Here is a 27,807-nt window from a genome sequence, read left to right as displayed (position 1 = left end):
GAGTTCGAGGTCAGTAAGCACAACCAGAATTCATACATAAGGCGCACCAGATTATAAGGTGCACTGTTCATTTTTGAGAAAATTAAAGGCTTTTAAGAGTGCCTTATTATAATAATAATAATGGATTGCATTTATATAGCGCTTTTCGAGACCCTCAAAGCGCTTTACAATTCCACTATTCATTCACTCTCACATTCACACACTGGTGGAGGCAAGCTCTACTTGCAGCCACAGCTGCCCTGGGGCAGACAGAAGCGAGGCTGCCATATCGCGCCATCGGCCCCTCTGGCCATCACCAGTAGGCGGTAGGTGAAGTGTCTTGCCCAAGGACACAATGACTAAGACAGACAGACCCGTTATAGTGCAGAAAATACGGTAATAACGACGGTCCACTTGCATGTTCTACAAAAAATGTGCTTTGGTGGGTATCTGACGGACAAAAACCAAACCAGTTCCACATCACTGAAGTTGCAGGTTTTTAAAAACAATTCTTGTTCATCTGTTTCATTCAACAATCCACTTTTGCCCTTCTTGTTCTCCGTCGCCGCCATGCCCATATTCTATCACAATATGTCATTTTCTTATCATTGCCTAACATTATAAAGTATAAAGTGAAGTATAATATGGCCCAGCCGTAGTATGAGGTGTATGTAAATATACCAAAGCTTTAGACTACTCTGAACACCTGTTTTGGTAGTCATCTCTTTCTCCTTCAGTATAGATATAAAGCATGTCTAAAGTTTAAAAGTGTTAAATTCACTTTCTTGGGATGTCATGTCCAGTTGACGATGGAGCGTGCAGAAACAGAGACACGCCAGCATCTGAACAACAAGATAGAACAACTGGAGTCAGAACTGGCTTCGATGAAGACCAGACTAGAACAGGAAGTGGCACAGAGACATGCCCTCGGGCGTACTATGGACGTATGTATAATATTTGTGTTTATTTCTTTCATTGTAAACGTTGTTGGAGAGCGCATGGCTCGAGTAGACTGATAGACTGATTTTGTGTGTGTGTGTGTGTGTGTGTGTGTGTGTGTGTGTGTGTGTGTGTGTGTGTGTGTGTGTTATAAGAGTTTCATTCCTTGTTCCTTTGTAACCTCCATTTGCTCTACAGGCTCAGTTGTTAGAAGCTAAGAAGCAGCTGGAGACCCAGAACACACTGCAGCAGAAGACCAGGGAGCTGCTGCGTAGCTCTGAACAGCAGGTGGCAGCACTGAAAGCCCAGCTGGCCTCTGCTACCTCCTCTGAGGCTACCACCACCTCCAGCACCACCACCACGCCAGTTACCAGGGCCGTAGGCCTCCGAGCACCGTTGAGAGGTAAGTTATTATGGCCGTACAAAGGGTTAATGTACCTGTATACTCAAAGTCAGCTGTAAAACAATAGTAATGTCTCCCACAGTGCGCTCTCCAGTCCCAGCAGCCTCCCAGCTACCCAGCCAATCAGAGCAGGAGCTCTCAGAGGTGAAAGGTCTCCTGCACAGTGTTGAGGAGAAAAAGAGTGAATTAGAGGAGCAGCTGAAGAGTGCTAATGCCTCCGTAGAACAGTATAGATCCGTGGTGCTGACTCTGGAAGACAGTCTAGAGAAAGAGAAGGAGGTACCGCTCCTAAATACAACTAAATACTATACTTCTTTGCTCTGTGCACCTTTTAACATACTCTCATACTGACCTTTCTTCATGCTTTAGCTACGTTCTCCTCTGGAGGTTCGTCTGAAAGAGTCGGAAGAGGTGCAGAAGCAGCTGGAGAAGAGGATTTTAGAGTTGGAGAAAATGAAGCAGCAAGAGCAAGAGGAAAGAAGAAAGGCTGTGGGTGCAGTGGAGAAACAAGTGAGTTATAATTTAACATGTGTTCTGATACAATCACACGTTTACTTAGTGTTGTGGTCATAAGTTTGCATATATACACTTATCAGGGATAAATGTTATAGTAATTTAGACTTTTACTGATCTCTTAGAATAGAGTGGAACGATTGAACGGGATACATACACTTGACTTTAAAAACAAGTGCCCGTGTGGGCACCTGCAAAGTTGAGCTTGAAAGTGTTAATTTTGGACTAGGGGGTTCTTTCTCGGATGTCACCCACTCAGTCCACGGCTACATTAAACTTGCTTCAATGTGGACCGTGACAGTGGTGTTTCAGCAGTTTCCGGGCTTGAGCCTTGGATGTTCTTGTGTTGTTCTTGTGTTAGTTTGCCATGGTCTGGAAAAAGACACATCTGAATAACTTGAATTTGAACAAAATTTGGAATCTACATTTGTTTAGAAATTGCTCCACTAAACCTTCCCGACTTGTGTAAATCTACAATTTCTTAGATCTTTGCTGAATTTCTGGGACTTTCCCATTGTTGTATATTGGTCAATCTAATTTTCATTTCAGACAAATACATTTTTATGCTTGCAAAGAAAAACTAGCAGTTAGAGTCAATCATGATGACCAATGAGAAGTAAATAGGCTTTGACTGTGTCAAGTTAAAAGACATTGTAGAACCTTCGGCACCACTTTGTAAAACATTTAAGCCAGTGTTTGTATATATTTGAGCCTGTGTGTATAATTTCCACACGTACCATACGTACAATACAAAGGCAACAAGAAACGTGAAAAAATAAGCCAGGCAGTCAAAAACTATTTGCACATCTGTATATAAGGTGCTTTTTAAACATGCTTTAACAGAGCATGAGCTGTTTCTACTCTCATGGCAATGATCATTAACTGGCAGCCACATGATTAATTGTGTATGCCATTGTCACTAGGAAAGTAAGCCCTGAAGATGGCTTAATTCAGGTTTTTCTACTAGTCCCTATACCGTGTGTTTTATCGTCTGCATCCCAAATCAGTGCCCAACTGAGGACCCATTTGGTGCAGGAATAAGTAATATGGCCCAAACACGATATTTCAGAGTATTACCACGTTAGCGATAAATTTGCCAAAATACAGAAAAATTGGTTGTTATTCATTTGACAAAATAAACATAACACATTGACTTGAAATATTCTATGAAAACTATTTTAAAAATTGCAATAACTTTAAGAAGTATAAAAATAAAATTTCTCCCCCTGTTCTTTGCCTCAGACTGAGGTAAGGCTCTGTCATACTACTTGACTATAAATCTGTGGTTAGTGCATAGTAATTCACAGATAACAATGAGTCTGGGAGTGCCATCTTGAAAAAGTGTCCTTTTCCCTAGGGGTGTATCCTTCTCCACTGTTTGGATTGGCATCATATCTTTTGCCAAACAAATGGTGACAGTTTGGGTAATATCGTCTACGTCCAGGTGAATAGAATCAACCTTTTGGGATTTACTTACCTGGATCATTGAGAATGCATCAAGTCATACAACTGGCGAGAGACTTGGTGATGCCATGCTGAACTAGCTTACTTTGTTTTAGTTTTGTAGCATTAGCTGCAGAGCTTTCCTCCCAGGCTTTCAGACATTCCTGATACAGGCTTGGGTGCTGATGCTTAAGAAGGTGAAATAAGTTAGAGATTTTTCCCCCCTTCGACATTACAGGCTTTTTGCACTCATATTATCGTGGTCTGTTGTGTATATGCTGGTTTGTATCTAAAATAATTCCACACCACTAAAGTAGCTGCTCTTTTGGGAATTGAATCTCCAGCAGTAACGCTTCCAGCCATGTTTGCCTTCACCTTCACAACTTTAATAACTTTGCGCTGCATGACCCACGTGAGCATAATTATTATGAATGATATGACAAATTAGTCACCAACAATTATTTGTTTTTAAAATGCAAATTATAGAATAAACTCAATTGTACAGGCACATATAGATCCATGGACAACAATGCAATGACCGTAATCTCCTTTACTCTCTTTGTACAGGTGTGTGAGCTACAACGCAGTCTGAAGGCCAGTCGGGTAGAGCAACAGGAGGCTCTGGAGAGGGCAGCTGCTGCTGTAACTCTGGAGCAGAAGGCTGTACAGGACAGCCTGCTGCAGGTACACACACGTGCATTGAGTAATATACTTGGTTTCTACTGTACTCCTACCAGTTTTTACCCTTCAGCCGTAAAAAGGTGGTGGGGTATTGTCATCACCCCACCACCAACTCATAAACAAGGCAACGTAGATCTTGGATTAGCTTGAATCTCAGTGACCTTGACCTAATTTTCAGAAATTCTTGTGAATTTCATAACTCAAAAAAGCAAGTTATCTAGATTTTCAAATTGATAACATAGGTGCATCTACTAAAATTCTTGAAGGAGTTTGAGGTCAAGGTCACTGAGATTCAAGGACAGAGTGAGTTTTCTAAAACTCTTGTGGACTTGATAACTTGACAACAAGGTGATGTAGGATTTTGAAAATGACATCAAAAGTGTGTCTTCTAGGAGGCTGAGGGGTTGCACTGGTGGTTGCCAGTATTTCCTTTTTAATTTTTGCCTACAGTAAGAAAACCACACTTGACATGCAACTGAAGGTCCCTCCCCTTCTCTTCTCCTGTCAGACTAAGCTAGCCGGAGAGGCACAGGCTAAGTATGAGCGGGAGCTAATGCTTCATGCTGCTGATGTGGAGGCTCTACAGGAACTGAAGAAAAAATTCCAACAAGGAGCAGCACAAAAGATGGAGTTAGAGGAGGAATTAAAGAAGACCACCTCCCTCCTGCAGGAGAAAACTGCAGCCTGGAATACAGCAGAGAAAAAGCTGAAGGTAGAACAACAACCCAATAATCTTAATCGGGCAAGCTAACATCCCTCTTTTCACACAGGTCTGAATAACTGTTTGAGGTATATAAAGTTGAACAAACCACATTATGAATCTTAGTTTAAGAAAATTAAAATGTAATTAGAAGACTGTTTGTGAATGATCGTAACATGACTGTCATTCAGGAGGATCTGTCAAATCAGAGCCGTCGCTGTGAGGAGTTGGGAAAGCAGAATTCCCTCCTGCATGAACAAATGGATGAAATAGCTGCTAAGAGCCGCCAGCTGCAACAACAACAGCAACCGCAGCAGCTTGACTTGTCATTCAGTGAGGAAGGAAAGACCACTGAGCAAATACTAGAAATACTCAGGTACTGTAACACGAGCTGGTTGATCAGTGTTTGTGTTATTGTGTATTGAAAGTATTGAAATAGCTGACACTGCGGTTTATTTTATAATAGAGTATGTAAACATTGTTACCTCTGAAGCACCTTATGATGAAATGAAATTCTAATAATTCTTTTATTATAAAACTTTTACTTGTTCAAAGTAGAACTGAGTGTAAAATGTGCATTTGCGGTGCAGGTTTGTGCGACGGGAAAAGGATATCGCTATAGCGCAATGTGAGGCGTCTGACGGAGAGGCTCTTCGTTACAAACAGCGAGTGGAACACCAAGAGAGAGAATTAAAGGAACTACAAGAAACCCTAAATGCTGAGAGGGAGAAGATGCAGGTATGAGTTGGGGGAGTGTTTGATCTGTTTTACCTTTGATCAAATAACATATATTGATCTATGCTCAATCATCCAGGTAAGTAAATCCCAAGAAGTCACTTGGATGAGTGATGAGATGTTTCTCCCATTGAAAACGCTACGTCCAAATGAACAGAATCAACCTTTTGGGATAAAATAACATAGTCAACTAAAAGCTGGTGTATATGGTGTGGTGACTGTAGATTAGTGAAGCTGTGACACCAATATAGTGGGAGGTCCTGGTTTTTGTTGCGGTAAGAGTCACCTCTTGCCTCACTTGAAACACCATAGTGCTGTAACTTTAGCCGAGTAAATGTAAATAACATCAGTTTGCTCAAAAAACAAAACAAGTTATTTTTGGAGGAAAAAATTAATATTTGAGAATCAACTAAAGAATGAAGAGCTTCATTATACTTTGTAAAACTTTACTTCCACAAATTTGTTATTATACAACTTCTTGAACACTGTGAGGTTGATAGTCAGTTCAGAAACTTGTACTGTAAGTACAGAGCATCCGTACCGGATTTAGCCAGAAAGAGTATTTTTTAAATAAGCAGCAAGTAGGATGCTAGTGTGACTTTTAAATGTGCAAAGGACATAATAGAGAATACTGTTTGTTACTTCTCTGTATCTGTTTCTTCCTCTATGTCAGGCTACAGCAAAAACTCTAGTCCAGCAGGAAGAGCAGCTGAAGAAGATGGAGACTATCAGTGCTCTTCAGGAAACCAACAAGATGCTGAAAATGGACCGAGATAAACTGGAGCAAGAACTGCAGCAAGCTCAGGCTAAAGTGAGTTTGCAGCACTGCATGTCACCGATTGTCTTCATGTTTGTCTTGGCCAGTTTTGTCTTTTTTTTTCTAACTGTAACCCTTCTCTCCAAGAGCTATAACTGACAAAAATAACTTATCTTCAATTCATAATATTTAAAAAAAAAAAAAAAAGATTGAATTTTATAATTCCCCCCAATCTGCAATAATAAACAACTGAAGAGAAATGGCTCTGCTACTGGAAACAAGTTCAAATAACGTACCCCCCTTTACCTGACATACTTCACCTTAAGCAGTTGCAGCAGATTTCTATAACAAAATGTTGTGGAGTCAGTTACAATACAGATCTTCACTACAGCATACCTGGAAGTCTACTGCAACTACTCTTGTGTACAGTATATACCGCGTTGGTTACTTTTTGTGCTGCTGCAATATTATCAGGCAGTCACTTCTATTTATACCCATCAATAAGAGGCAAGAAGCCGCTGCTATGTTCTCCTGAACAATAAATACCACCGCTCGGGCAATATCACCACATAAGCACTTGTATAGGAAGGGAAGAAGTCAAAACCAGAAGAAGACTTTTTAAGTTTTTTTCCACAAAGTTTCACGTTTTCAAACTGTAGCAATATCTCACTGTAATTGTATATATCTCTAAGCTTCTTTCATTAAAATGGCGGAAAAAAACCAACACGATCGTATACTTGTGTCTTCAACCGAGCTTTGCAAAGTGCCAAGTTACAGAAATCAAAAGGTGCACATCAGCTGAAGTGACACAAATACAGAGAGTCTGGTGTCAAACATGCAGCAAGCTTTAAAACGCCCAACATTGTGTCTCGCCAGGTCACAAAACTCCAGTCAGACATCAGCCCTCTGCATCACTCTCTGTCTGTGCTGTCAGAGAAGAATGGCTCCCTGCAGGCTGACAAGAGGCTGTTGGAGGAAGACCTTAAACGATTAAAGGCCAAAAATCAGGTAATGCCACTGTATGGAGGAGGTTGAGTACATGTGTAAATGCTTTTTTTTCTCTCGCTCATTTCTGCTACACTATAGTGGCTCCATAGTGTAGAAGTTTATAAATTCAGCCAGCAAGCAAAAGATTTAGAAGATTTGTGTTTTTTATTTTTATAGCAACTGATCAGCCAACAGAAAGACGGTGATGTTGAGGAGAGACAGAAACTCACCACGGAGAGAGAGGCTCAACAGAAGCGCATCACACAGCTGGCTGAGGAGACAGCCAAGCTGAAGGCTGAGCTGGCCAGGTAGAGCAACACACACAGGCGCACACACACAGGCTTACACCTGTTAAATACACTAACGCCACAAAGGTGAACTGAACGTAACTGAATGCATATACCTACTAGGTACTTTTCCAACTCTAGTTTCTTTTGTGTGGTTTGTACCAGACTTTTGCAGTTTTGCTGCCTAAGTGATCGGAACCTAATTTCCAGCAACTCAGTAGAAAATTGATCAATGCATCCAACAAAATAACCTTACACAGATGATTATGTGTGAATCAGATCCAGTGCGAGTGGAAATTCAGCTCAGTCGCAGCTACATGGCCTCAGAGAGTCTGTTGCCCGCCTGACGTCCGAAAGAGACTCTCTGAAAAAAGACCTGGAAATAAAAAACAATGACATTGTGGAGAAGAACAAGACCATAACCCAGGTGAAGAAGATTGGACGACGCTATAAAACCCAGTACGAGGAGCTCAAAGCCCAGCATGACAAGGTGCGGCGATAGGTTTGTGGAAACGGTTTGGACCCATTGAGTGTGGAGAACAACTGCAATGGGGATTTATGTTTGTCTTTTCCAGCTGGTCAGTGAAACAGCTACTAAAGCAGGAAGCGAGGTGGCTCCAAACCAGGAGGTGCAGCAGGAGTTGAAAAAAGCTCAGGAGCAGCTCAGCAAGACCCAGGAGGAGCTGAGTGCCCTGAAAGGAGAAGTGCAGAAAAAACAGGAGGAGGTGAGCAAAGCTAAACATGACCAGCGCAAGTCTTTATTTTTTTTCCAACTTAGTTTTTTATCATATTTACCAAAAAATAAAAAAGGCCATGGAGGGAGTATTTAAGATATTTAGAGCAAAAAAGTTCTGCTCTATGCATCTAGATCAATTCCTATCCAGTTAATCAGCAGTCCACCCGAATAACTTTGATACTTAAGCAAAAAATATCTCCTAGTTTTATTTATCACACATAATTATGTGTGATATTATGTGTATTGAGATACACAGAGATGCAATAGTGGTTCTGTTTCTTTTAGTTTAATTGTCAGTTTTTCACCAGGCCCAGAAGTCCCTGCAGGAGCTGGAGGGAGCCCAGAAGGAAAACCAGCAGCTCAAGGAAAAGGTCCAGGAGGTCCAAAACCAGCTGACACAGGTACAGTTTGACAAAGTTAGGTGAAACTGCCTGCAAGTCTTTATCCAAAGATGGGAAAAATGAACACCATATTCAGATAGCTATCCGTGTAGATTCATCATGCCATTGGCTCTGTCATGTCTTTGATTCTACAGCTCCAGTCCCAGCTGTCCCAGACCCAGACTCAACTGCAGCAGAATCAGAACCAACTAACCCAAAATCAGAAAGAGCTTCAACAAGCTAAGAGTCACACCCAGCAGGTGAGAATTCTTGCAGGAACAGGGATTTTACCTATTTGCTAGATTTTGACCTTTTATTTATTTGGAATATTGATCTAAAGACTGTTAATGCACATGAGCTCCATCACCAGATCTAAAAGAATCCCAGCCAGTATCTGAGAATAGGCCTACAGTAACCACATTATCTGCTTCCTTTTTTCTTAAAGGTGCAGAACCAGTTAAAAACAGCTCAGTCTCAAGCTCAAGCCCGTCAGAACCAGATTCAGCAGCTCCAAAGGGAGCTTCAGCAGGCTAAAGAAACCCTTCAGCAGAACCTCACCAGTCAGAAAGAGCTTCAGCAGACCCACCAAACCAGCCAACAGAGCCACGACCAGGAAATCTCTAGCCTCAAGACTGCTCTGAGCCAAGCAGAGAGTAAGGTGAGCAACAATTATTAACAATGTGAGGTCATGTGATGATGTGATGAACCCCCAACTCTGTGATGTCAAAGAGTTATCTTTTTTTTTTCTGTTGCTGATATGCACCAAAACTATTTACATCCCAAAACAAATTCTTTGCACATTTCACATCTTCATGTAATATTTGTGTAAATATTGTCCCAGTATGATAAAAGGCCCAGTTTACATCACAGCTAATGACAGTTTACTTCTGCAGTCAGACAGCTTGGTGATGAGCCTTCTTCTTTTAACAGTATGTAGTATTTTTGTCATATTTGCAGTAAACTAACAAGTAGTTTCTGTATCTGTGCTTACCTCCTAACAGGTGACTGAGCTTCAAGGCCAGTTGGAGAGCTTGCAGAAGGTTAGGAAAGAGATCAACATCATTCAATCAATTTTCAGTGGATTAGTAATGCCAGTCATATCTCTGTGTCCCCTTGTATTTTTACCCCTGTTATGTGATCGTCTTCAATCAAAAAAAACGATCATTCAACGTGGTTTTCCGTTTGTGCTAAACAGATAAAGTTGCAGGAAGACTGAATCTGACAAATTGTTAAAGTAGTGAGTGAATGTTGTGTTGGTGTGGCCAAAAAGGGTAGAGCAACAAGCATAAAAAACAGACTTTGACTTTGACTGTGGTTTGTGTGAAACCAATAGTAAATACAGGATTATTTGGTTTACACTTAACTGTCAGTCAGAGTTCGGTTACAACAACTACTTGGTTATTTGTGAGAAAAGGTTCTAGTTTGTGTTAAAGTAGACTTCACAATGTTATTTTAAAAAGGCCTTTCTACCAGACAGACCTGAAGGGAAACCTTTCCCATGAGCAGTCTTTCTTCCCCAAGTTGCAAAGTGATGACACTGAATACTCGAACAGTTTGTTTGTTTTTTGCTTTTTTACTGTAATCATCTAAACACTAACCAAGCAAGTAGTCAATTTGAGGAAGAAGACTATATTAGGAAATATGAGTTGTTAATTAATGTCCTCTTCTTTCCTTTAAAATGTTATTTAACATAATACTTTTTTCTCAGTGAAATTTGGAGAAAAACATTTAGGCAATTCAAATGTCTTGCATAAAATGGTATTTTAATCTTTTTGGCACATTTACCTCCCCTTCAGACGGTTGTTGAGCGTGAAGCAGACATAAAACATCTGAAGGAGCAGCTAACTGAAGCCAAACAAGCTAATGAAGCAAGCCGAACCACACAGGCCAGCCAAAACCAGAGTTCCCAGTCTGTCCACTCAAGTGATGCTAACGCAGCTACTGAGGCAAACCAGGCACAACAAGAGGAGTTTGCAAAACTCAGACAGGAGGTATCTGAGAATCCTACATACTCCAAACTACATTCTAGTCAAACTGTCGTTTGATTTCCCACCATAATCGTTTAATGAAAGCACAGTCTCTTATGTTGAATTTTACACACTAAATTAAAATTAGATGTTGTGAAAACATTTTTTTTTTTTTTTTTTAATGAATGTTTTCTCTAGCTATCCGAGAGCAAAATCAGAGAGGAGCAGCTCAAACAGCAGATGGCCGACAAAGAGGAAAAAACGAAGAAGGCCTTCCTGGGAGCCAAGACCAAAATCAACCAGCTAAACAGTGAGCTCAGAAAAACACTATAATGTGAAAATCTGCTGACAAATATCACCAAACAAACAAGCAAATATGCTTAGCGTGACTAAAATTTGTGACTTGCTTCCTTTATCTTCAGGTACTAAAGAGCAGCTCAGTCAGGAGGTAGAAGAACTGAAGCAGAGTAAAGAGGAGCTGGAGGTGAGAATGAATGCCCTCAAATCTCAGTATGAAGGACGACTTCTTCGGCTGGACAGAGAGCTTAGGGAACGGAGAGAGACACAAACGCACTCTGACACCAGAGAAGAAACACAGGACCAAAGTGGAGCTAAGGTACAGGATAGACTTGAAGGCACACATTACATAGAGCATGTTTTGAAAAAACTCACCCTTTTCTTGTTATAATTGTCTATAGGTATGCTAAAACTCAGATTTGTTATTTTGATGTGCATGTATGTTTGTATGTCGCAAAATTAAGAAGAAAGCCAAAGTGGTATAAGAAAACCTTCTTTACAAGCTAAGATGAAAATATTACAGAAGCAAAGTGTGACTGACTTTGCTAGACCAACACCAGAAATAGAGCCTTTATTATGGATAACATAACCCATCATTTTTGCGTTATTACAATAGTATTTCTATGAATATTTAAATATTTTATTTTTCAAAATGTTCCAAAATTCAAATGTGAAACCTTGTTTGTCTTAAAATTGAGGTTTTAACAATACAGATATTTTACAAATGGTTATATTTTTAAAATTACAAATTGTATGCTTTAAGTATTTGCAAATTTCTCAAAATATTTTTTAAAAAATACTCTGGAAACAATATTTTACAACTTTGAGAAAGTGGTTTTTTTTTGAGGAATTGAATAATTTTTTGTCTAAATTGCAACAGTAAAAAAAATGCATTTTTTCCTGTAATTAGTTTGCTTTGGCTTTGCTAAATTTATTTCCATCATGTGATTGTGGTAATGATCAAGAACACACCTGTTTGTCCTTAGATGGGTGATCAGACGAGGTCTGCAGACCAGAGACAGATATCGTTGAAGAGTCCTGCACAAGACAGAGGAAGGTAAACTATAAATTGCTCTGAATGATTGTAAACGTTTCATACAATGTCAAGTCAGTGGACGTAATGAGGCTGTAGTTTGATGAACTTAAAAACCACATTACAAAGACGCTAGTATGAACTCTCAAAGCCTGAAGGAGAGCTTTTCTAAATGTAGAACAGACACAGCAAATCGCTTTTCTCCATCAGTTCCACTCTGTCTGAGCCTCCCACTGCCAACATCCGACCCACCCCAAGTACTCCATCTCCTAGCAACAAGCCAAGTCCCTCTCCTGGCAGCAAGGCCACGCCTCGAGCCAGCATCCGTCCTTTGGTTACCCTGGCAACTGTCCCTGTCCCAACACCTATGGCCACAGTAATGCCGACCACACAGACTGAAAGCCAAGAGGGTAAGAACAAGAAGGCCATCCATTCAACAATTTTCTTCTAGAAGAAGACAACTGAAATAAAAGTAGATCTCTGTTGGAGATGCGCTTTGAGATTTTGAAGCAGTATGTGTCAGTATATGTCAAAGTGAAATGTGTTTCTCCTAGCAGTGCTGATGAATACATCAGCCTCTGTGCACTCTACCAGCTCCAGTATGGTGAATGCACCCACCTCCATAACTCAGCCAAGCAGCACTCAGGCCACAGCGTTTGTTCAGCCCACTCAGCAGCAGGCAGCCAGTCAGGATGCAGGGCCCAGCGTGGAGGCGGAGCGGCCATCTACATCCTCATCCCCCTCCTCTCTGAGTGTAACAGGTCAGAAAGAGAAGCCTGAAACTTTACTCATGAAACACATCAACAGTAAAGAAACAAAATATAGTACTGAAAATGTTGATGGCCAGATTCTTAACTGAGGTCCTGGTGTGTTTTTGTGATGCCACTAAAGCATCTTCAAAGCGAAGCAGAGATGATGAGGAGGAGGAAGAAGAAAGCAGACCCGAGAGCTCGCACACACCTCCAACCACCAAAAAGCTACGCCTCAAAGCAACAGCAGCAATGCAGGTAAAGACGAAAACCCAGAAACTAGAAATAAAAGTGCTGTCATTCTCAAACTGTTAGTTCTAGGGTATCTTATGTTTAGGGATTCTGACATAAACGGTAGTAACCAGACCGAAAAGCAGCGCACATTTCGGTGCTTTATTTCGGTGCTTTTTTTTTTTCTTGAGATGTCATACACTTTGGATTCTAGCCAATCATTTTACCTTTACAAGGATAGTAGGCGGGCCCAGGTACGTACGTTCTTTTAGAGCAGAGCTACAGATTAAAAATGCCCAAGGCGAAGCGGTCAAAAGTCTGGCTGTACTTCACAGCAAGAGATGCAAACTCAGCAGCCTGCAACAAGTGCTTTAAGCCCCACGCCCCCGGTACCACAAGCAAAAAGGAGGAGATCACGTTTAATCGGTTATAACACAGGGTGAGAAATATAAGTCCAGACATGTGTGGTATCCACAGAAACCTCTGAATCTCAGCAAAAATGTCATATAAACCATTTCTACAACCACCAAACTCAATGAAAACAAGCCATGATTAAACGAGCAGTTATGTAAATGCGCACAAGTCCGCTAAACAAACAAGGCGAACCAGAAATTCTCCAGACTTCATGTAACCCGCCAAAGAAAAGCTGGTTATCTTCCAGAGCTATCACCAATTCCAAACACCAAGTTTCACCACACTCTGACCAAAATTCACTGAATGAGCCGCAAAAGAAGACCACAAAAACACACAGCGGCGCAAATGCGCTAAGACAGAAATTGGCTTACCGTCCAGATTTCCTCCGTTATTTTCGCCGGTAGCCGGTAGCCATGTGATTATCAGCAGTTACCATGCCTACCTAGCCGCATCAGAGTCGTTTTCCGTCAACAACCTCCATTTTAGACCCACCTATAGACACGTGACTGGACAGACGTCACACGCAGTAAATTTGGGCCCACGTGGGTTTTGGCCTTGGAACGTCTGATTGGTTGAAGTAACGTGAACGTGGCATCGTTACTGTGACTCTATTGGCTCAAACAATTAGAAAGAGGTGTCAATCATGCAAATTGACCAAAAGAAACCAAAGTTACAGCCCCTCAGAGTTTAAAGGGCCAGAGGCTCCATGGCAGAAAAGGCCCATTACCATGTAAATGTATGGTTAATTCTTCAAAAACGTATTTTAAAAATTAGCATTTTTAGGCATGTTAATAAAATTAATTAATGTCTGCTCTTAAATACCTAAAAAAATCAACTGGCATGGTGTCCAATTGTGTGCCAGAATTGGACATTTTTGTACAACGTCTGGATATTCATGTCTTGACAGCGCTGTAATTTTTCACTGTTTTACTTTAAAAACATAAATCTTTGCACAGATGATGTTTATATGTTGTTACGGTTCTTATCATTTTGCAGAAAAAAAGAGACTGCTAAAAATAAAAACATGAGAGGTTTTTGGACGAAGTTTGTGTTCTCCATTCTTTAAGCACCGGTTCGAGCACAGTTTAAGCACCGTTTCAAAAGTACCGATTTGGCACCAGTATCGGATAAAACCTAAACGATACCCATCCCTACTTATGTTGTGTAAATGCAGAAATGCTGATTAAAGACAGACCTGTTCCAGGCCACTTGAGTTCCCTTTCAGTCGATTCACTCGGTACAACACATAAGTATGGGATATCACGCCCTCGCGTGTCCTGGCTGAAGAAACCTTTATTCACGCCTTTAAGGCAGATGACGTGTGATGACACGCGCACGGCCCCGCCCGCACATATAGCCGCTGTCATCACAGTCATCCCTCAGTTCGTACGCTCTTCACCTCGCTGAGAACACCTCTGCTGAGTTGGGCTAGCTAGCTGCTGCTAGTTAGCTCCGTTGTCTGCCAACTTGAACTTAGCTTAACTGCCCCTGTTGGTGTTAGCCTCCACCGCCCAGTTGGTGCGTAGGCTGCCCGCGGAGCGCTATTTTCAAGTTTTTCTTGTGCAGCGTTTCGCTTTGCGTTTTGGAATGGACTCCAAACCGAAGCGAGCAAAGCAGAAATCTTCTGTTCGCCCCTGTCCTCAGGGATGCGGTTTCTCTTTGCACGACAGCGACCAGCACGATGCCTGCCCTGTCTGCCTGGGGATCGTCCACGCTAGGAGAGCGTTGACGGAGCCCGAAGCCTGTGCGTTTTGTCGCCAGCTCCGGCGCTCGACCCTGGAAAGACGGGTGACGTTTGTGGAAAGAGTGCTGGGACGCTCGGCTGTCGCACGGCATGACCCTCTCCTTTCCGAGTCTGGAGCCCCGGCTTCGTCCGAGTCCGAAGACGAGGATTTTCCGGTCGATGTCCCCGCGATTAGCTGGGCTGACCACATGGAATATGTTGACGGGTTAGCCGATGACGAGCCGGAACCATGCAGGAGCGCTGACGGGCTTCAGCCTGGGTTGAAGCCCGCCAGCGCTCCCCAGGAAGACGATGACGTGCTGGACATCGGCCTGGACATCCATGGTTTGTCGGAGGATGAGCAGGAGAGCTCATTGTCGGCCCAATGTGCCGCCGCTGCTGCGCCGGTCGGCCACGATGACACCTCTCTTTTCTCCCTGTTTCGCCGTGCTGCTGAGAAGCTGCAGGTGGACTGGCCCTCTCCTCCACCAGCTCGGAAGCCGTCGCGGTTCGCGGGTTTTTTCCTCCCACCGGAGCCCGCAACGGCCAAAAACTGCCTTCCCATGTTCCCAGACTTTCTCTGCGAGCTAACAGCGTCATGGGACAAACCTCTGTCTACCCGCGTCACTGTGCCCGGCTATGGACAGTACATGGAATTGGACGGCGCCGAGGGGGCTGGCTTAGCTAACCCACCCCCTATGGAGCCGTCTCTGGCTGCTTATCTGGCCCCGTCCCATAACCATGGTGTCGGTGGCCCCGCAACTCTGCCGTCCAAGCACTGCAGATTCTCTGCCTCGCAGCTGGAGAAGATTTATCGGGCTCAGGCCGGCACTGCTCGCGCCATGAGCTCCGTCACCATGCTCCAGACGTACCAGGCAATGTGCCTGGCGGAGCTTGGATCGCTGGTTCCTGATGACAGCCCGCTGGCACCTCTTCTTAACGAGGTCAGAGTCACCACGGATTACATCCTCCGTGCGTCTCGCTGTGCAGCGCTCTCCCTGGGCAGAGGGATGGCTTCGACAGTAGTGGCGCAGAGGCACCTGTGGCTGACCCTCTCCGACGTCCCGGATAGGGACAGAGCTGTGTATCTGGACGCACCAGTGTCTGCGGCTGGGTTATTCGGACATTCACTTGAAGCCATTCAGGCTAGATTCGATCTGAGGAAGAAGCAGACGGAAGCTCTGCGCGACATCATCCCCAGACGTCAGCTCCAGCCCAAGCCCGCAGCTAGCTCTCACAGGCCCGCCGCTCCTCTGACGACTGGCAAGAGACCGGCGCCCACTGCTGGAGTGGGTGTGCCGCCGGCGAGAGCACGTCCTCCGGCCCGAGCTCCACGCCAGTCGGCCTGGAGCAAAGGCCCACCCTCCTCGGGCCCCCGACGGGACCCGACGCCAAGGAGGAAGAAGCCTCAGCCCTCCTAGCTGTGGTTTCGAGTCGAGAAGGGGTCCAGCAGCAGGGAGACGCTGTTTTTACCCCTCTGTTGCCGCACAAGAGGTGCCGCTTAAGTTCTGTTCAGGTTGTCAGCCCCAGAAGGCGCTGCACTTTCCTATCACCGTCTCCCAAGCACAAAACCCCTGGACACAAATTGCCTCAGGTAACTCCCTGTTCAGGTGTGTTAAATGTTCAAGTGACCACATCGAGTGTTCCCGCTGTTTTTCATTGTTGTGCCCCAGAAAAGGTGCATCCAACAAAATGTATGAATGTACATGTTTCCATGTTACAATCAATAAAGAGTGTTGTTTATTCTCAAACAATCACAAATGCTCAGCCTGCAGGCAAAATGAGCCAGGTCAGGCAGGTGATGCAGTTCCCTGCAGACACACTGGGGGGCGACGACGCCCCGCCGACGGTGCTGCAGGTCAGCCGGCTGGCTGCTCACTTCCCTCAGTGGCGCGCTTGCGCCCCCTCTCCGTGGGTGCTGCAAACCGTTGCCATGGGTTACCAGTTGCAGTTCCGGGTCAAGCCGCCTCGTTTCCAAAGAGTCGTAAACACGACTGTCAACACCGAGGCAGCCATGATACTCAGAGAGGAAATACAGGCGCTATTGCAGAAAAGAGCAATACGAGTGGTCCCCGCTTCGGAGACAGACAAAGGTTGGTACAGCCGTTATTTTGTCGTTCCGAAAAAAGGGGGAGGGCTTCGTCCCATCCTCGACCTGCGAGTCTTGAACACGTATCTACGAACGTACAGGTTCAAGATGCTAACACTCAGACAGCTCTTGAATGCAGTCGGCCCGAGAGATTGGTTTGCGACAATCGATCTAACAGATGCTTATTTTCATGTCGCTATACACCCGAAACACAGGCAGTTTCTGAGGTTTGCATTCGAGGGCGTAGCCTACGAATACCTAGTGCTGCCGTTCGGGCTGTCGCTCGCTCCCCGCACCTTTACGAAATGTGCCGAGGCAGCGCTAGCGCCCCTCAGAGAGAGAGGCATCCGCATCTTAGCCTACCTAGACGACTGGGCTCTCGTAGCTTGCTCCAGAGAGCAGGCGGAGACACAGCTGTCGCTGGTTCTGTCACACATTCAGACACTGGGGTTCTCTGTGAACTTTCAAAAGAGCTCGCTAATCCCGAGTCAACAGATTACTTTTCTCGGTCTGGAAATATGCTCTCTTTCCAGCCGCGCACGTTTGTCGGAGCACAGAGTGGCCGCGTTTCATCGCTGCCTCGCTCAGTTTCAGCTGGGACGCAGACTGCGTTTCCAGACGATATTGCGCTTGTTGGGCATGATGGCATCTATGATCGCCGTAGTGCCACTTGGACTGTTAAAAATGAGGGCGTTTCAACGCTGGACTCTCTCTCACCGTTTGTGTGCTTCGCGTCACCTCCGGAGGAGGCTGCCGGTAACCGCGTCTTGCATGCTAGCTCTCCGTCCTTGGAGGGAGCCCAGGCTGCTGCATCAGGGCTCTCGGATTGGGAGGGTGTTGTTTCGCAAGGTGGTGTCCACAGATGCTTCCCTAAGAGGGTGGGGAGCGCTGTGCGAGGGTGCGTCAGTGAGAGGGATCTGGTCCGCAGCTCAGCGCCAGCTGCACATCAACCACTTAGAGCTGTTAGCAGTGTTCTTAGCTCTAAAGCATTTCCGTCCAGTCCTGCAGGGCCAGCATGTCTTAGTCAGGACGGACAATTCAACAGTGGTGTCTTACATAAACAGGCAGGGAGGAACACGCTCTCTTCCCCTGTTGCAGCTGTCTCGCTCTCTGCTGTTATGGTGCAGTGTTCATTTTCTGACTCTAAGAGCCACCCATGTCCCGGGCCACCTGAACCTGGGGCCGGACCTTCTCTCCAGGGGGGGTCCTCTGGTGAGAGAATGGAGGTTACACCCTTCAATAGTGGCTCAGATTTGGGATCTATTTGGCGAGGCGCAAATAGATCTTTTTGCTTCCAGGGTAAATACTCACTGCCCCCTGTACTTCTCCATAATCGACCACGATGCACCCTTGGGCTTGGACGCGCTAGCGCACCAATGGCCAGACGTGCTCCTGTATGCATTTCCCCCAGTGGAAATGATATCTCCAGTTCTAGAGAGGGTGCGTCGGCATTCCCTCTCTCTGATCCTGGTGGCCCCTTGGTGGCCCGCGAGGTCGTGGTATGCAGAGATAATCAGCCTGCTAGCAGCGAGTCCTTGGCAGCTTCCTCTCCGCAGGGATCTCCTCTCTCAGGCGGGAGGAGAAGTGTTTCATCCGCGCCCGGATCTGTGGCGCCTTCATGCTTACCTGCTGAGAGGTTAAACTTGGTTGCTAAGGGTTTGCCACCTAGTGTGATAGCGACAATTCAGAGCGCTAGAGCCTCATCTACTAGAGGCTTGTACGCTTACAAATGGCGAGCCTTCGAGCAATGGTGCCAGGACCGCCATACTCTCCCATTTCAGTGCTCTATTGTGGATGTTTTGACATTCCTGCAGGAGCTGCTGGATAAAGGCCTTTCGTTTTCGACAATCAAGGTTTATTTAGCAGCTATATCTGCTTGTCATATTGGCTTTGACGGGGTGACACCAGGTGCTCATCCCCTCGCCATACGTTTTCTGAAAGGGGTTCGCCGGCTGAGGCCCGTGCTTAAGTCCAGTGTCCCTGCTTGGGACTTGTCTTTGGTGCTGGAGGCCCTTTGTAGCCCCCCGTTTGAACCCATTGAGTCTGTGGATATGAAATTTCTTTCATATAAGACCGCATTACTTCTCGCTTTGGCTTCAGCGAAGCGAGTGGGTGACCTTCATGCGCTGTCTGTGCATCCCGCCTGCACACAGTTTTCTCCTGATGGCCACAAGGTCGTATTGCATCCAAATGCTGCCTTTTTTCCCAAGATCATGCCTGCATCTTATAGCTCAATGGAGTTTGAGTTGCTGAGCTTTTGCTCCCCTCCTTTTGAATCTGAGGAGCAGAGGAGGATGCATTCTCTTTGTCCAGTGCGTGTGCTACGCACCTACATTGAGCGCACTCAGGATGTGCGTTTATGTGACCAGCTGTTTGTCTGCTTCGCTAATCCAAATAGAGGTAGAGCTCTGTCCAAACAGAGGCTGTCCCACTGGATTATAGAAGCTATCTCACTGGCATACGGCACCAGAGGTCTTGCGTTGCCCCACGGGGTGGGAGCTCATTCCACCAGGGGGATGGCGACCTCATGGGCTCTTTTTAGAGGGGTGCCTGTAGCTGATATTTGTGCAGCAGCTAGTTGGGCATCGCCGCACACTTTTGTGCGGTTTTATCGGTTGGACGTTACAGCCCCTTCGGTGGCTCATGCTGTCCTTTCTGCTGGGTCTACCACTCACTAAGGATGTGGTGGTCCCATTCCGGTTCGGTGGCTGCTCTGCGGGGCGTGTATATATGTCCCATACTTATGTGTTGTACCGAGTGAATCGACTGAAAGGGAACGAATAGTTATGTCTATAACTTCTGTTCCCTGAAGGAGAGGAACGAGGTACAACACAGGGTGGCCCCACTGAGCAGTTGGCTCGGTGAAGAGCGGCTATCGAACTGAGGGATGACTGTGATGACAGCGGCTATATGTGCGGGCGGGGCCGTGCGCGTGTCATCACACGTCATCTGCCTTAAAGGCGTGAATAAAGGTTTCTTCAGCCAGGACACGCGAGGGCGTGATATCCCATACTTATGTGTTGTACCTCGTTCCTCTCCTTCAGGGAACAGAAGTTATAGACATAACTATTCGTTTTACAAACTGATGAAAGTCTGGGAATTTTAACTGATGTCACGAAGAAAAGTCCAAACCTTCCTATTTGATATCTGCAGTAGGAGTCATTTTAATCTGTTGTGTCAAGAATACATCTGTAAAACCTCAAAAGCTTGGCACGACATTATCAGTTGTTTTGTTGTCTGTGTGTGTTTAATAAATGTAAGTCAAACTATGGCACTTGGTGTGTTTCAGGTGGAAGGTGATGAGGAGATGGAAGGAGAGCTCAGGGATGAAGAACAGCAGGATTCACCAGATGATAGTCAGGTCTGTTGTCAAGTCAACTCTTCTGGTTCAAGTAAATGTTGGTTGTCATATGACCTTAGAACTTAAAGTTAGTGGTTAGCTGATAGCTAGTTATCTCTGCTGATTTCTAAATGCAGAGATGCTTTTGAAAGCAGCTACTTTACCTGATTTTCCAGCTCTAGCCACTGAAAAGGCTGCTTCTGGATAGTTTCTTCAAATGCACAGTATTCAGGCCTTTGGTTCATCTTTCCGCTGCCAAGTTACATTTAAGATTTCAAATGTACAGCATGGTGAATAATTCACAATTATAAACCGTATTTGTGAAATGGGTGACTAAAAGCTGTCTTGTGTAAGTTGTTCAAAATCGGGTATGCAGAGAATATTTACCTTAAACACTTGCATGATGCTATGATGTTGGAATATAAAGTGCACATTAAAAAAATAAAAAGGCTCACACAACTGAAATGTCTTGTCAGATTGTTTGCATATGAACACAAACAGGCCTGCAAAGGTGTGTGATAAGACCTGATTTTTATGCTTGGGATGTAGGAGCTCCCAGAACAGAGCTTCCCAGTCTTATCGGGGGACGACAAGGAAAGTGAGGAAGAGGGCGTGTCCCAGTCCGTTCCCACTGACCTGATGTCCTCCCAGGGCTCTGCCATCATCCGAGATGTGATTGTGATCGACACCGACAGTGAGAGCCGCGAGAGTAAAGATGGAGAGGAGAAGGAGGAGGAGGAAGAGGAGGAAGAAGAAGATGATGAGGTGCTGCTGCTTGTCACTACCTTATGCAAATGTTTTGAGTTTTAATCTAATGGCAGGCGTTAACTTCTAACTTTGTCTGTTAGTATAAAGAGGAAGAGGATGATGATGAAGATGACAATGATGCTGCTGACAGCGGAATGAGAGCGGGAGAGGAAAGTAACGAGGAGAGCGGAGAGGCCGAAGAGCAGAGGCGGGAGGAGCTGACAGAAGGCACTAACACTGAGGAGAGTGTGTGTGGAGCATCCTCAGGCTCACAGCACTCCAGTGAGCCAACAGCCAGTGGTGAGCACCAAGGCCAGCTTACATCTCATTTCATGCATGCTTCTCTCAAAATTGCAACCTGACACACTCATCTCTTCCAGGTGAAGGCAGCGGTGATGCCCCATCAGAGTCCGACCACCCTAGAGACCCTTTACACCTTCCTCCAACCTCTGCCCCCTCACCTTCCTCATCCTCCCTCACACCCCGGATGCCACACACACGAAGGCCCCCACACCCACTCCCACCTCGCCTCTACATCCAGCCTCCTGCTCCTGAGCTGGGTCCCCCACAAACACAGGTGATAACCTAACAGACATTTCTTTTTTTTTCCTTGTTGTTCCATTCAAAATATATGTTTTGGATTTAGAGTGAGCTTACTTATCATGAACAGGAGGCAGGTTTGTTATCCACATCTGCTAAATGAGTGATGCAGTTAAATTAAGAGTTTAGTAGAAAGATGCCAAAAGCATTTTGTTTAGATTCATCTGGGAGTTTTAAGTAAGTCAAATTAATACATATACTGTCCAGTTATTTGGTGTTATATAAAGCCACCTGAAATCACAATGCCAATCAGCAAAGACTGATTACATCGCCCCTGATGCCAACGCGGCGCAGGCGTATGACGTCATCAGCTCTGCGACAGCGGACCTGCTAAATCGTAGTCCCTCTGCGTTTGTGGCTATAACGGGCGATTTTAACCACACGAACCTCTCCACTGTTCTACCCACATTCAAGCAGTATGTGGACTGCAAAACAAGAGACAATAAAACACTGGACCTGTTTTATGCCAATGCTACTGAGGCATACACCTCCAGCCCTCTCCCTCCTCTGGGCAGGGCTGATCACAACCTGGTCTACCTCCAGCCCCTTTACAGACCTGCCGTTCAGAGACAACCTGCAACCACAAAAACGGTTACAACATGGACAAGGGAGTCGGAAGAGACTCTGCAGGGATGCTTTGAGTCAACGGACTGGGATGTTCTTTGTGATTCCAATCAGGACAATATTGACAATCTGACAGGCTGTGTTACAGACTATATCAACTTCTGTGTTGACACTGTGGTCCCCAAAAAAACCATTCTGTGCTTCCCCAACAATAAGCCCTGGGTTTCCAAAGACATCAAAGCAACCCTGAACAAGAAAAAGAGAGCTTTCAGAAACGGTGACAGAGATCAGCTGAAACTGGTGCAGAAGGAGCTGAAAGCCAAGATTGCAGAGGGTAAAGAGTCCAACAGGCTGGAAAACAAACTGCAGGAAAACAACACCAGGGAGGTGTGGAATGGAATGCGGGCTATCACTGGCCTGAGACAAAAGAGAGGTGTTGGGATGGATGGGGACGTCGAAAGTGCTAACAACCTAAATCTACACTTCAATAGGTTCGACTGCCCTGCGTCTCCTGTCTCCACACCCAGCTCTTCCCATCTTCTCCTTTCGCCTCCCCCCTCTCCTGCCCCCTCAGACTGTCTCACCCTGTCCCTCTCAGCAGATGACATCAAAAAAGAATTGGGCAGACTCCACTCCGGCAAAGCTGCTGGCCCTGATGGTGTCAGTCCCAGGGCCCTCAGGTGCTGTGCTTCCCAGCTGTCTGGAGTTCTACAACGGATCTTCAACATGAGCCTGGAAATGCAGAGAGTCCCATCACTCTGGAAGACATCCTGCCTGGTTCCTGTCCCTAAAAAGATCAACCCGTCGACCCTCGGTGACTACAGGCCAGTGGCTCTGACCTCACATGTCATGAAGACGCTGGAGAGACTCATCCTGAAACATCTGCGTCTGCTGGTGGAGCCTTGGCTGGACCCCCTGCAGTTTGCTTATCAACCTCGTATCGGCGTGGAGGATGCCATCATCTACCTGCTGGACCAGGCTTATTCTCATCTGGACATTGTTGGGAGCACTGTGAGGGTCATGTTCTTTGACTTCTCCAGTGCTTTTAACACGATCAGACCATCACTGCTGGGGAATAAGCTCATGGAAATGCAGGTGGACGCCCCACTGGTAGGTTGGATTACGGACTATTTAACAAGTCGACCACAGCATGTCCGACTGAAGAGCTGCCGCTCAGATAACATCCTGAGCAGCACAGGGGCGCCGCAGGGGACAGTCCTATCACCCTTCCTCTTCACCCTCTACACATCTGACTTCAGGTACAAGTCTCAGTCATGTCATCTGCAGAAATTCTCAGATGACTCTGCCATCGTGGGCTGTATCAGGGATGGACAGGAGGAGGAGTACAGGAGTGTGGTGGACAGCTTTGTCGAGTGGTGTGAGCTAAACCACCTACAACTTAACATCACAAAGACAAAGGAACTGATTATGGACTTTAGGAAGCAGACTCCTACTCCTACCCCTGTCACCATCAGAGGGGCTGATGTGGAGATCGTTGAGGACTACCGGTACCTGGGGGTACACTTGGACTGTAAACTGGACTGGACCAAGAACACCAATGCTATCTTCAAAAAAGGGCAGAGTCGGCTTTTCCTACTGAGGCGACTCAGGTCCTTCAATGTTGGTAGGAAAATGCTGACCATGTTCTATCACTCGGTGTTGGAGAGAGTCGTGTTCTTTGCAGCTGTGTGCTGGGGCAGTGGGGTGAAGACAGCTGATGCCAACAGGCTGAACAAACTGATTAAAAAGGCTGGTTCTGTCCTGGGTGTCAGACTGGAGAATCTGGAGGAGGTGTCTGAGAGGAGAATGCTAAAAAAGCTTCTTTCTATCATGGACAACCCCTCCCACCCCATGCACGCCCCCATGATGGACCATCGGAGCAAACGTAGCAAAAGACTCATTGCCCCGAAATGCAGAACTGACCGCCACAGGAAATCCTTTGTGCCAGTGGCAATAAGACTTTTTAACTCTTCCTCACTCTGTAGGTGATTCTCCTGAGACGATTACCTATGTTATTCTGTTCCCTCCCAGACCGTGCAATATTACCCAACAGTACTTATTGAATATTTGTTTTCATCCCCCCATCATACGCTGCTACTCCCTTTATTCTATTGCACAATACTTTGTCACTTTCTAGAATCGCCTGCACTGATAGTTAAGTTATTTATTCACCAGGATATAGTTATGTATATTACTTCGTTAGAGTTATCCGATACTATGTCTTGCACTTTCCTTCTGTATATTACTGTACACTATTCTTATTGTATATATTGTATATCTTATATCTTATTCATCTGTTCCTCTGTCTCTCCTGCTGCTTTGAGCATGTACATGACAAAAGAATTTCCCTCGGGATAAATAAAGTTGTTCTTATTCTTATTATTCTTATTAATAATACCGATCAATAGTGAATGGTAAAATCGTTACATGAAAATATAAGAGGAGAAGAAAGCAGCACTCTGACAGTAATGGTGTCTGTGTGTGAATCAGAGACAGGCCTCTCAGCTGCGCAGACCATCGTCAGGACGTGGACCTCAGCTGACTCCTGGAATAGGTAGTATGGTAAGAGATGTGTGTTGTGAACTTTGACCATATTATTCAGTTTCATTTTGATTTACTGTGGATCAGCTAGCCTAAATGTGCCTGTGTGTTGTCAGCAGCCTTTCTTTGATGATGATGACAGAATGGTTCCCAGTACTCCCACTCTGGTTGTTCCACATCGTACTGATGGTTTCGCTGAGGCTATACAGTAAGAGAGAGAGAGACACACACACACACACCTGGCTCATAAAGCCAATTCTCATGCACCACCAGATGTCTTCCATCATGGCTGATGTTTGTAGATTGCTGTATAAGGTTCTGTATATTATCCTGGAACTTTATTTTATTTTATTTTTTTTAAAGAGGATTACGTTTCAGAGAGGCAAATCTAGTGAATATAGTGGTTGAAAGGTGACTTTTGTGTTTGTATGGAAGAAACTCGCATCGCTTTCAATGCACTGTGGGCTGGAACACAATAAGCTCAGGTTGTTTCTAGACATAGTGGTATCATATGATCTCAGACACATTATAGATTTATTAACTCGGGGATTTTTGAGGTGAGATTTTCATGGAGACAGAACAGACAGTGGTCTGCTGCTCCGTGTAGAGAAACCTGTCTGTTACAGTGTCTGTATTTCCAGCAACCAGGTAAATGAGTTAAAAGCAATTTAACCTTTTAGAGGGGAAAGTTTAAACTAGTTTAAAATGGCAGTGGGAAGTGATTTCCTTTTAGAAAATAATTCAAGTGGCCAATTTTAGCACTTTTGTAGGGGATTTTTTTTTCTTTCTCTAATTGCAGCAACTAATTCTAGAAGGAAGCTGCAGATGAAACATATGTTCTTGAGTGAAACATGCAGAGAAGGCAAAGGAGACTACAAATGTGGGCTGCTGAAAAGATGCATTTTAACACGTGTTTAAGCAGATGTTTTTGGTCTCCTCAGCTCGCCTCAGGTAGCAGGTCTGTCCACCAGGTTCAGGTTTGGACCCCCTGAAGATCTGCTGCCTCAGACTTCAGCCTCACACTCTGACCTGGGACAGCTGGCTTCTCAAGGAGGTACTGCACAAACACTTAATTGTAACTTGTGCATGCAGTATGATACTCGAGTTAAAACACTCATTTTTTTGTGTCAAACTAAATCTGTATGTAGGTCTCGGTATGTATGAATCTCCTCTGTTTCTGGCTGCTCATGATGAAGATGGAGGAGGAAGGAGTGTCCCCACCACACCTTTACAAGTGGCTGCACCAGGTGAGAAAAACACACAAACCCCGAAGACAAGATTTCCTCAGTCGGTGCTGTCCAGCTCTTGGGCTCAAAAGCTCAGTATTCCCTGTGTCTCTGTTTCATCAGTGACAGTCTTCACTGAATCCCTGCCCTCAGACAGCAGTGACAACATGGCGTCCCAGTCAGTTCCCATGGTAACTGCCTCTACTGGAATGGCTGCTGCTACAGATGATGGAGATGAGGTGTTCATGGAGCAGGAAGTGGAGGGGTGAGCAACCTCATTCAGGCCTTTTTTTTTTTTTTTTTAAGTTTTCAGTTTTAATTTATGTAGGATTTACTGTCAAAGGGTTTTTTTGGACTTCTCATAAAAATCTAAAAAAGAAGCTTCTCACATGGTGTTAAAATAGATTCATGAGAGAAATGTTGACTTTAAACCTGACACTGTTGGAAGTTTTCTCTGATTGTGCATGTGTTTCCAGCCCTGGAATTGAGTCTACCCTGGAGAGTCAGACAGACATGGAATCAGCAGGACAGCAAAGTGATGATGCGTCACTGCCATCTACCAGCCAAGACCCTGGTAACTTATTCTGTTTACTGACCGATAGATGTCAAAGCAACCATATCCTGTGCAAAGTTGTTATAAAGGTGAAAACTGTCCTCAATTAATGTACTTTTAATGCTGTAAAATTGGACATTTGAACATTGGGAATCTATGAAGACCAGCCTGAAGTGGCTGGCTTCAAAAGCGAATCAGAGGAACTGCAGTTTTTCGAGTTTGCGCTGCCTTCATTTTTCAGCCCAGTGCATTCTGTCTGTTTCCGTGCTTAGTCCATATATAATCCATGGTGCAGACTTATAGAACCTTTAAACCCCAACAACACTATCAGCGGTCCTTTTTTGCCCCTGTCAATTTAATTAAATGTTTAATATAAAAGCTGCCATTAGCTCATTAGTCTGAAAGGGAATTCCATTATTTTGCTAATGAAAGACATTGAAAAGCAAAGCAAGCAACATTTTTGCTAAACTGAACTTGTCAGCTAAAGCTTTCATATGTGCACAAACTCTTGTGTGATGTTTTTTTTTCCTTCTTTGATTACAGACACAAGCAATATGACACAGCGTCACACTGTGGCCAGTCAGCCTCTGGTGAGCAGCCTGTCGAGCACAGGACCTCGAGGAGTGAGACTAATCAGCCGCAGAGGTAAGGTGTCAAAGCTTTAAAGGACTGTCCTTCTGGGATGGTTGTTAACCTCTGCCTGTGAGAATATAGTGTACACTCACAGAACTGACTCAAGTCGTGTAGTTTTAAATGATAAAGCAGTTTATTGAAGTGCATTAAGCAGAGAGCAGCATTACACTCAGGGAACAAGAAGAGTGACAATATGGTATCTCACTGATCACCTCACATTTTTTTTCATCGTCTTTCGCTAATATTTCAGGAACATTCTCTCGAGAAGGGAGGGGAGGAGCTCTGGGAAGAGGAGGAATCTCCTAATGAAGATATCACCAGTGAAGACTTAGTCATCTTATTCAGTAAAACATAAACAAGGCAACAAATTTAATGTCAATACATTTTAGGTCCACGTAAAATCAGACTATTACTGGAGAGATCTGACAGGTGTGTGACTTCTGATTGTGTTATTTTGTTAGTTTATTTCTTTTTTTGTCCTCTGATCTTTGGTTGTTTATACATGTGTTTTAATAATAAAGTGGAAATATGAGGAGCAGCAGTGTCATGGAATGCTTTTT

At 44.8% G+C, this 27,807-nt stretch overlaps 1 protein-coding gene across 7 annotated transcripts in view; it reads left to right on the top strand.

Annotated features, from left to right (window-relative positions):
* Positions 1-27,795, top strand: part of LOC134617627 (nucleoprotein TPR-like) — a 41,682-nt gene extending 13,887 nt beyond the window's left edge. The window contains exons 20-55 of one of the 7 annotated variants that reach the window (XM_063462942.1): positions 783-923; positions 1,117-1,321; positions 1,404-1,600; positions 1,691-1,831; positions 3,845-3,961; positions 4,467-4,670; positions 4,850-5,034; positions 5,249-5,396; positions 6,067-6,204; positions 7,027-7,158; positions 7,315-7,445; positions 7,704-7,914; positions 8,000-8,149; positions 8,469-8,561; positions 8,696-8,800; positions 8,986-9,198; positions 9,542-9,580; positions 10,337-10,531; positions 10,706-10,817; positions 10,930-11,123; positions 11,791-11,861; positions 12,048-12,247; positions 12,392-12,598; positions 12,729-12,844; positions 20,333-20,404; positions 20,933-21,148; positions 21,232-21,430; positions 21,511-21,707; positions 24,785-24,856; positions 24,952-25,043; positions 25,777-25,889; positions 26,032-26,082; positions 26,215-26,326; positions 26,538-26,635; positions 27,158-27,259; positions 27,498-27,795. In XM_063462942.1, coding sequence (XP_063319012.1) covers positions 783-923; positions 1,117-1,321; positions 1,404-1,600; positions 1,691-1,831; positions 3,845-3,961; positions 4,467-4,670; positions 4,850-5,034; positions 5,249-5,396; positions 6,067-6,204; positions 7,027-7,158; positions 7,315-7,445; positions 7,704-7,914; positions 8,000-8,149; positions 8,469-8,561; positions 8,696-8,800; positions 8,986-9,198; positions 9,542-9,580; positions 10,337-10,531; positions 10,706-10,817; positions 10,930-11,123; positions 11,791-11,861; positions 12,048-12,247; positions 12,392-12,598; positions 12,729-12,844; positions 20,333-20,404; positions 20,933-21,148; positions 21,232-21,430; positions 21,511-21,707; positions 24,785-24,856; positions 24,952-25,043; positions 25,777-25,889; positions 26,032-26,082; positions 26,215-26,326; positions 26,538-26,635; positions 27,158-27,259; positions 27,498-27,553 — 5,025 coding nt within the window. In that variant the 3' untranslated portion in view covers positions 27,554-27,795. Of the gene's footprint in view, positions 1-782; positions 924-1,116; positions 1,322-1,403; positions 1,601-1,690; positions 1,832-3,844; positions 3,962-4,466; positions 4,671-4,849; positions 5,035-5,248; positions 5,397-6,066; positions 6,205-7,026; positions 7,159-7,314; positions 7,446-7,703; positions 7,915-7,999; positions 8,150-8,468; positions 8,562-8,695; positions 8,801-8,985; positions 9,199-9,541; positions 9,581-10,336; positions 10,532-10,705; positions 10,818-10,929; positions 11,124-11,790; positions 11,862-12,047; positions 12,248-12,391; positions 12,599-12,728; positions 12,845-20,332; positions 20,405-20,932; positions 21,149-21,231; positions 21,431-21,510; positions 21,708-24,784; positions 24,857-24,951; positions 25,044-25,776; positions 25,890-25,983; positions 26,083-26,184; positions 26,327-26,537; positions 26,636-27,157; positions 27,260-27,497 lie in introns of all 7 variants that reach the window. The other 6 variants (XM_063462941.1, XM_063462940.1, XM_063462937.1 and 3 more) reach the window with 6 other exon arrangements.
* The last annotated feature ends 12 nt before the right edge of the window (positions 27,796-27,807 follow it).

This window comes from Pelmatolapia mariae, linkage group LG18 (genome assembly GCF_036321145.2).
Source record: "Pelmatolapia mariae isolate MD_Pm_ZW linkage group LG18, Pm_UMD_F_2, whole genome shotgun sequence".
Lineage (NCBI taxonomy): Eukaryota > Metazoa > Chordata > Actinopteri > Cichliformes > Cichlidae > Pelmatolapia > Pelmatolapia mariae.
The sequence above is the reverse complement of the archived record's forward strand: the minus strand, read 5'-3'. Positions and strand labels throughout refer to the sequence as shown.